The sequence below is a fragment of the Oncorhynchus masou genome, unplaced genomic scaffold (genome assembly GCF_036934945.1).
Source record: "Oncorhynchus masou masou isolate Uvic2021 unplaced genomic scaffold, UVic_Omas_1.1 unplaced_scaffold_542, whole genome shotgun sequence".
In the NCBI taxonomy this organism is placed as follows: Eukaryota; Metazoa; Chordata; class Actinopteri; order Salmoniformes; family Salmonidae; genus Oncorhynchus; species Oncorhynchus masou.
The window spans coordinates 177,943-187,500 of NW_027011833.1; the positions used below are offsets into that span (position 1 = coordinate 177,943).

At 47.4% G+C, this 9,558-nt stretch overlaps 1 protein-coding gene across 1 annotated transcript in view; it reads right to left on the bottom strand.

Annotated features, from left to right (window-relative positions):
- Nucleotides 1-9,558, bottom strand: part of LOC135535998 (glypican-6-like) — a 174,713-nt gene that overhangs the window by 89,918 nt on the left and 75,237 nt on the right. Inside the window, exon 4 of the mRNA XM_064962394.1 lies at nucleotides 6,311-6,441. Coding sequence (XP_064818466.1) covers nucleotides 6,311-6,441 — 131 coding nt within the window. The remainder of the gene's footprint in view (nucleotides 1-6,310; nucleotides 6,442-9,558) is intronic.

Sequence of the window (9,558 nt, forward strand, 5' to 3'; positions counted from 1 at the left end):
CCTGTGGAACACGGGTTAGGGTTAGGGTTAGGGTTAGGGACCTAGGGAGTTAGGAGCCCTGTGGAACACGGGTTAGGGTTAGGGTTAGGGACCTAGGGAGTTAGGAGCCCTGTGGAACACGGGTTAGGGTTGGGGTTAGGGTTAGGGTTAACCCTGTGGAACACGGGTTAGGGTTAGGGTTAGGGACCTAGGGAGTTAGGAGCCCTGTGGAACACGGGTTAGGGTTAGGGTTAGGGTTAACCCTGTGGAACACGGGTTAGGGTTAGGTACCTAGGGAGTTAGGAGCCCTGTGGAACACGGGTTAGGGTTAGGGACCTAGGGAGTTAGGAGCCCTGTGGAACACGGGTTAGGGTTAGGGTTAGGGACCTAGGGAGTTAGGAGCCCTGTGGAACACGGGTTAGGGTTAGGGTTAGGGTTAGGGACCTAGGGAGTTAGGAGCCCTGTGGAACACGGGTTAGGGTTAGGGTTAGGGACCTAGGGAGTTAGGAGCCCTGTGGAACACGGGTTAGGGTTAGGGTTAGGGTTAGGGACCTAGGGACTTAGGAGCCCTGTGGAACACGGGTTAGGGTTAGGGACCTAGGGAGTTAGGAGCCCTGTGGAACACGGGTTAGGGTTAGGGTTAGGGACCTAGGGAGTTAGGAGCCCTGTGGAACACGGGTTAGGGTTAGGGTTAGGGTTAGGGTTAGGGTTGGGGTTGGGGTTGGGGTTAGGGTTAGGGTTGGGGTTGGGGTTGGGGTTAGGGTTAGGGACCTAGGGAGTTAGGAGCCCTGTGGAACACGGGTTAGGGTTAGGGTTAGGGTTAGGGACCTAGGGAGTTAGGAGCCCTGTGGAACACGGGTTGGGGTTAGGGTTAGGGACCTAGGGAGTTAGGAGCCCTGTGGAACACGGGTTAGGGTTAGGGTTAGGGTTAGGGACCTAGGGAGTTAGGAGCCCTGTGGAACACGGGTTAGGGTTAGGGTTAACCCTGTGGAACACGGGTTAGGGTTGGGGTTAGGGTTAGGGTTGGGGTTAGGGTTGGGGTTAGGGTTAGGGGTTAGGGTTGGGGTTAGGGTTGGGGTTGGGGTTAGGGTTGGGGTTAGGGTTAGGGTTAACCCTGTGGAACACGGGTTAGGGTTAGGGTTAGGGTTAGGGTTGGGGTTGGGGTTAGGGTTGGGGTTAGGGTTAGGGTTAACCCTGTGGAACACGGGTTAGGGTTAGGGACCTAGGGAGTTAGGAGCCCTGTGGAACACAGGTTAGGGTTAGGGTTAGGGTTGGGGTTAGGGTTAGGGTTGGGGTTAGGGTTAGGGTTAGGGTTAACCCTGTGGAACACGGGTTAGGGTTAGGGTTAGGGTTGGGGTTGGGGTTAGGGTTAGGGTTAGGGTTAACCCTGTGGAACACGGGTTAGGGTTAGGGTTAGGGTTAGGGTTGGGGTTAGGGTTAGGGTTAGGGTTAGGGTTAACCCTGTGGAACACGGGTTAGGGTTAGGGTTAGGGTTAGGGTTGGGGTTAGGGTTAGGGTTAGGGTTAGGGTTAACCCTGTGGAACACGGGTTAGGGTTAGGGTTAGGGTTAGGGTTGGGGTTGGGGTTGGGGTTGGGGTTGGGGTTGGGGTTAGGGTTAACCCTGTGGAACACGGGTTAGGGTTAGGGTTAGGGTTAGGGTTGGGGTTAGGGTTAGGGTTAGGGTTGGGGTTAGGGTTAGGGTTAACCCTGTGGAACACGGGTTAGGGTTAGGGTTGGGGTTGGGGTTGGGGTTGGGGTTGGGGTTAGGGTTAGGGTTAGGGTTGGGGTTGGGGTTAGGGTTAACCCTGTGGAACACCTGAGCAGTGTTTCAACACTCATACTAACCACACTAACCACACTATTAGTGATGTGCATTGAGTATATAGTAGCTCATTGGTCATAGTGTGACAGAAATCAGATCCAGAATCAAATCAAAATGTATTAGTCACATGTGCTGAATACAACAGGTGTAGTAGACCTCACAGTGAAATGCTGAATACAACAGGTGTAGTAGACCTCACAGTGAAATGCTGAATAAAACAGGTGTAGTAGACCTCACAGTGCTGAATACAACAGGTGTAGTAGACCTCACAGTGAAATGCTGAATACAACAGGTGTAGTAGACCTCACAGTGAAATGCTGAATACAACAGGTGTAGTAGACCTCACAGTGAAATGCTGAATACAACAGGTGTAGTAGACCTCACAGTGAAATGCTGAATACAACAGGTGTAGTAGACCTCACAGTGAAATGCTGAATACAACAGGTGTAGTAGACCTCACAGTGAAATGCTGAATACAACAGGTGTAGTAGACCTCACAGTGAAATGCTGAATACAACAGGTGTAGACCTTACAGTGAAATGCTGAATACAACAGGTGTAGTAGACCTCACCGTGAAATGCTGAATACAACAGGTGTAGTAGACCTCACCGTAAAATGCTGAATACAACAGGTGTAGTAGACCTCACAGTGAAATGCTGAATACAACAGGTGTAGTAGACCTCACAGTGAAATGCTGAATACAACAGGTGTAGTAGACCTCACAGTGAAATGCTGAATACAACAGGTGTAGTAGACCTCACAGTGAAATGCTGAATACAACAGGTGTAGTAGACCTCACCGTGAAATGCTGAATATAACAGGTGTAGTAGACCTTACAGTGAAATGCCGAATACAACAGGTATAGTAGACCTCACAGTGCTGAATATAACAGGTGTAGTAGACCTCACAGTGAAATGCTGAATACAACAGGTGTAGTAGACCTCACAGTGAAATGTTGAATACAACAGGTGTAGTAGACCTCACAGTGCTGAATACAACAGGTGTAGTAGACCTCACAGTGAAATGCTGAATAAAACAGGTGTAGTAGACCTTACAGTGAAATGTTGAATACAACAGGTGTAGTAGACCTCACAGTGCTGAATACAACAGGTGTAGTAGACCTCACAGTGAAATGCTGAATACAACAGGTGTAGTAGACCTCACAGTGACCTGCTGAATACAACAGGTGTAGTAGACCTCACAGTGAAATGCTGAATACAACAGGTGTAGTTGACCTCACAGTGAAATGCTGAATACAACAGGTGTAGTAGACCTCACAGTGAAATGCTGAATACAACAGGTGTAGTAGACCTCACAGTGAAATGCTGAATTCAACAGGTGTAGTAGACCTCACAGTGAAATGCTGAATACAACAGGTGTAGTAGACCTCACAGTGAAATGCTGAATACAACAGGTGTAGACCTTACAGTGAAATGCTGAATACAACAGGTGTAGTAGACCTCACCGTGAAATGCTGAATATAACAGGTGTAGTAGACCTTACAGTGAAATGCCGAATACAACAGGTGTAGTAGACCTCACAGTGCTGAATATAACAGGTGTAGTAGACCTCACAGTGAAATGCTGAATACAACAGGTGTAGTAGACCTCACAGTGAAATGCTGAATACAACAGGTGTAGTAGAGCTCACAGTGAAATGTTGAATACAACAGGTGTAGTAGACCTCACAGTGAAATGCTGAATACAACAGGTGTCGTAGACCTCACAGTGAAATGCTGAATACAACAGGTGTAGACCTTACAGTGAAATGCTGAATACAACAGGTGTCGTAGACCTCACAGTGAAATGCTGAATACAACAGGTGTAGACCTTACAGTGAAATGCTTACTTACGAGCCCTGAACCAACAACGCAGTTTAAATAAAAATGGATAAGAATAAGAGATAATTGTAACAAGTAATTAAATAGCAGCAGTAAAATTACAATATATACAGAGTGCGGGGGCACCGGTTAGTTGAGGTAGTATGTACATGTAGTTATTCAAGTGCCTAAGCAATGACAATAACAGAGAGTAGCAGCAGGAGCATAGAAGGGGGGGGAGACAGACAAATAGTCTGGCTAGCCACTTGATTGTTCAGGAGTGTTGTGGCTTGGGGATAGAAGCTGGTTAGAAGCCTCTTGGACCTAGACTTGGTGCTCCGGTACCGCTTGCCGTGCGATAGCAGAGAAAACAGTCTATGACTAGAGTGGCTGGAGTCTTTGACCATTTGTAGGGCCTTCCTCTGACACCGCCTGGTGTAGAGGTCCTGGATGGCAGGAAGCTTGGCCTCAGTGATGTACTGGGCCGTACGTACCACCCTCTATAGGGCCTTCCCCTGACACCACCTGGTATAGAGGTCCTGGATGGCAGGAAGCTTGGCCCCGGTGATGTACTGGGCCGTACGTACCACCCTCTATAGGGCCTTCCCCTGACACCGCCTGGTGTAGAGGTCCTGGATGGCAGGAAGCTTGGCCTCAGTGATGTACTGGGCCGTACGTACCACCCTCTATAGGGCCTTCCCCTGACACCACCTGGTATAGAGGTCCTGGATGGCAGGAAGCTTGGCCCCGGTGATGTACTGGGCCGTACGTACCACCCTCTATAGGGCCTTCCCCTGACACCGCCTGGTGTAGAGGTCCTGGATGGCAGGAAGCTTGGCCCCAGTGATGTACTGGGCCGTACGTACCACCCTCTATAGGGCTTTCCTCTGACACCACCTGGTATAGAGGTCCTGGATGGCAGGAAGCTTGCCCCCAGTGATCTACTGAGCCGTAAGTACCACCCTCTGTCGGAGACTGAGCAGTTGCCGTACCAGGCAGTGATGTACTGGGCCCTCTACCCTCTGTCAGAGACCGAGCAGTTGCCGTACCAGGCAGTGATGTACTGGGCCCTCTACCCTCTGTCGGAGACCGAGCAGTTGCCGTACCAGGCAGTCATGTACTGGGCCCTCTACCCTCTGTCAGAGACCGAGCAGTTGCCGTACCAGGCAGTGATGTACTGGGCCCTCTACCCTCTGTCAGAGACCGAGCAGTTGCCGTACCAGGCAGTGATGTACTGGGCCCTCTACCCTCTGTCAGAGACCGAGCAGTTGCCGTACCAGGCAGTGATGTACTGGGCCCTCTACCCTCTGTCAGAGACCGAGCAGTTGCCGTAACAGGCAGTGATGTACTGGGCCCTCTACCCTCTGTCAGAGACCGAGCAGTTGCCGTACCAGGCAGTGATGTACTGGGCCCTCTACCCTCTGTCAGAGACCGAGCAGTTGCCGTACCAGGCAGTGATGTACTGGGCCCTCTACCCTCTGTCAGAGACCGAGCAGTTGCCGTAACAGGCAGTGATGTACTGGGCCCTCTACCCTCTGTCAGAGACCGAGCAGTTGCCGTACCAGGCAGTGATGTACTGGGCCCTCTACCCTCTGTCAGAGACCGAGCAGTTGCCGTACCAGGCAGTGATGTACTGGGCCCTCTACCCTCTGTCAGAGACCGAGCAGTTGCCGTACCAGGCAGTGATCGAACCAGTCAGGATGCTCTCCATGGTGCAGCTGATAAAGTTCCATAGGACATCTAGATATACAGGATACAGTTAGTATGCCAAAAGATCCCGGCTGTCGTACAACATTCACCAAAATACAAATAGCACAAGCAGTGGACACTATTTCCCTGCTTTTAGGGCCCATAATGCAATTCTTCAGAAAATTGCAGATTTTTTTTCTCCAGATTTGAAGAAAATACTGGAAAAGATGTAGTATGTACCGGTAAGCTAGTTACCTGACATTAGTTGGCTACTTATACATGGAACTTGCCAGGTAGTATATTTACTATCGGCTATCTAACTACCTATCCAACGTTTATTACACTTCATTATCCTCATCATTCTTAGCTAAGTGGTATAGTCATTGTGCGCATCAATGGATGTTGTTAATTCTGGCTATCTATTCTGATATCAGAGCACTCTCGCATAGAATACCTGATGGATTTAAGGACGCTCAACACCCGGTGGATGTGGCCGGTGGCAGCAAACGTCGGCAACAATAAAGCCTCATTCAATTGTTTTCCAGCAGCATAGTTACAGTCAGCAACGCTCTGGATGACATGGAAACAGCCGAACCAGCTCTGCCAGGGAGAGTACACTGGGCAGAGTGAGGTGTTCTTTCAGTTGTGTCTGGAAGTAGCTAGCCAACGTTAGCCAGTTAGCTTCGGTGCTTGATTGCCGTTGAACGCTCGGATCAACTCTACTCCTCGGCCATAGCGTCCAGAATGGCTCTGAGAGCAAAACGCTCTGGATTTACAGAAAGACAATCTGACAATGCTGTTGTCTTTACCTTAGCTGAAACTGTCATGTCATTGTCTTTACCTTAGCTGAAACTGTCATGTCATTGTCTTTACCTTAGCTGAAACTGTCATGTCATTGTCTTTACCTTAGCTGAAACAGTCATGCTGTTGTCTTTACCTTAGCTGAAACTGTCATGTCATTGTCTTTACCTTAGCTGAAACTGTCATGTCATTGTCTTTACCTTAGCTGAAACAGTCATGCTGTTGTCTTGCATGGTCATGATGGCTTCAGAGATCTTCACATCTATGGGTTCCATGATGGCTTCGATGTTGAAGGGTCCCTCCAGCCGGTCAGCTACCAGCAACATGGCATCTGTCACAACACACACACAGAGGAGACATTAGATCTGACAGCATACAAACACACACACACACACACACACACACACACACACACACACAGATCTTCTCGAGGGACTTTGAACTCAGTAAGGGCATAGAGAACATCAAAAGAGTAATTGTTAATTCAACAGCCTCCTAATTAACACGAACAAAAAAGACGAATTGTGAATTAGTCTTCAGTAAAACAGCTGAGAAAACAGTACTGATGTCTGTGGAACAGAAACTCTGTATAATTGTAATGAGATGAAGATAACAAACAAGCTGTTAATAATGGTGATCAGTTAAAAGCTGCATTTCGTTGTCTATCTGTGTTTGCCAAGAGTTCCTGATTCGAATCCTTCCGCCTGCCACGCTCGCACTCCGGCCTCGAGGTCATCAGGCTGCTGATTATCCCCCAACACCTGTCACCATCGTCTCGCACACCTGAGCCTCATGACACTCACCTGGACTCCATCACCTCCTTGATTATCTTCCCCATATATCTGGCACTCCCCTCGGCTCTGTCTTCAGGTGATAATTGACTCTGTTTTCATGTCGGTGCGTCGTGTTTGTGGTTTGTCTTTATTGTTGTGTTTATTTATTAAAACATTCCCGGGACACTCGTTACTCCGTCTATCATCTCCAATTCATTACATGTCTTGGTTGTAGACAGCTGCACCGGGCAATATTAATCTGGTCCTATGGAGACACCAACACATCCAGTCTAGTTTATCACCAGTCCATATTAATCTGGTCCTATGGAGACACCAACACATCCAGTCTAGTTTATCACCAGTCCATATTAATCTGGTCCTATGGAGACACCAACACATCCAGTCTAGTTTATCACCAGTCCATATTAATCTGGTCCTATGGAGACACCAACACATCCAGTCTAGTTTATCACCAGTCCATATTAATCTGGTCCTATGGAGACACCAACACATCCAGTCTAGTTTATCACCAGTCCATATTAATCTGGTCCTATGGAGACACCAACACATCCAGTCTAGTTTATCACCAGTCCATATTAATCTGGTCCTATGGAGACACCAACACATCCAGTCTAGTTTATCACCAGTCCATATTAATCTGGTCCTATGGAGACACCAACACATCCAGTCTAGTTTATCATCAGTCCATATTAATCTGGTCCTATGGAGACACCAACACATCCAGTCTAGTTTATCACCAGTCCATATTAATCTGGTCCTATGGAGACACCAACACATCCAGTCTAGTTTATCACCAGTCCATATTAATCTGGTCCTATGGAGACACCAACACATCCAGTCTAGTTTATCACCAGTCCATATTAATCTGGTCCTATGGAGACACCAACACATCCAGTCTAGTTTATCACCAGTCCATATTAATCTGGTCCTATGGAGACACCAACACATCCAGTCTAGTTTATCACCAGTCCATATTAATCTGGTCCTATGGAGACACCAACACATCCAGTCTAGTTTATCACCAGTCCATATTAATCTGGTCCTATGGAGACACCAACACATCCAGTCTAGTTTATCACCAGTCCATATTAATCTGGTCCTATGGAGACACCAACACATCCAGTCTAGTTTATCACCAGTCCATATTAATCTGGTCCTATGGAGACACCAACACATCCAGTCTAGTTTATCACCAGTCCATATTAATCTGGTCCTATGGAGACACCAACACATCCAGTCTAGTTTATCACCAGTCCATATTAATCTGGTCCTATGGAGACACCAACACATCCAGTCTAGTTTATCACCAGTCCATATTAATCTGGTCCTATGGAGACACCAACACATCCAGTCTAGTTTATCACCAGTCCATATTAATCTGGTCCTATGGAGACACCAACACATCCAGTCTAGTTTATCACCAGTCCATATTAATCTGGTCCTATGGAGACACCAACACATCCAGTCTAGTTTATCACCAGTCCATATTAATCTGGTCCTATGGAGACACCAACACATCCAGTCTAGTTTATCACCAGTCCATATTAATCTGGTCCTATGGAGACACCAACACATCCAGTCAAGCTCATCCTCTTTACCACACTACTAGAACCATTAACTGGACACAGACCCAGTCCACAGTTGTATTGGACATAATATTGTATTATAAACTGGGTGGTTTGAACTCTGAATGCTGATTGGCCGACAGCCATGGTATATCAGACCGTATACAAAACATGTATTTTAACAGCTCTAATTACGTTGATAACCAGTTTATAACAGCAAATAAGGCACCTCTGGGGTTTGTGGCATGTGGCCAATATACCACGGCTAAGGGCTGTATCCAGGCACTCCGCGTTGCGTCGTGCCTAAGAACAGCCTTCAGCCGTGGTATATTGGCCATATAAGGCAGGTAGCCCAGTGGTTCGAGTGTTGGACTAGTAACCAAAAGGTTGCCATAACGAATACCCGAGCCGAAAAAGGTGAAAATCGTTCTGCTCTTGAATAAGGCAGGTTAACCCACTGTTCCTAGGCCGTCATTGAAAATAAGAATGTGTTATTTAACTGACTTGCCTAGTTAAATAAAGGTTAAATCATGATTATTATTTTTGTAATAAACCACACCCCCCCCCCTGGGCCTTACTGTTTAAATTGACCACATTCAGTGTCTATAGGTAAAGATGAGTCTTGACACTATGATAATGCATTAATAAACCACCCCCCCCCCCCCCCGGGCCTTACTGTTTAAATTGACCACATTCAGTGTCTATAGGTAAAGATGAGTCTTGGCACTGTGATAATGCATTAAGGTCCGACCACGTAAACACAGCTGAATTCACACTGCTCCGTCAACATCACAGCCTGTCTAGGAAACGAACGATGCATAGAGTGAAATACACCTCCACGCTCTGTGATTCCTACACCTCTATACAGGGTACTTCCTGTCAAACCATCTGTCTTAAATACACCTCTATACAGGGTACTTCCTGTCAAACCATCTGTCTTAAATACACCTCTATACAGGGTACTTCCTGTCAAACCATCTGTCTTAAATACACCTCTATACATGGTACTTCCTGTCAAACCATCTGTCTTAAATACACCTCTATACAGGGTACTTCCTGTCAAACCATCTGTCTTAAATACACCTCTAT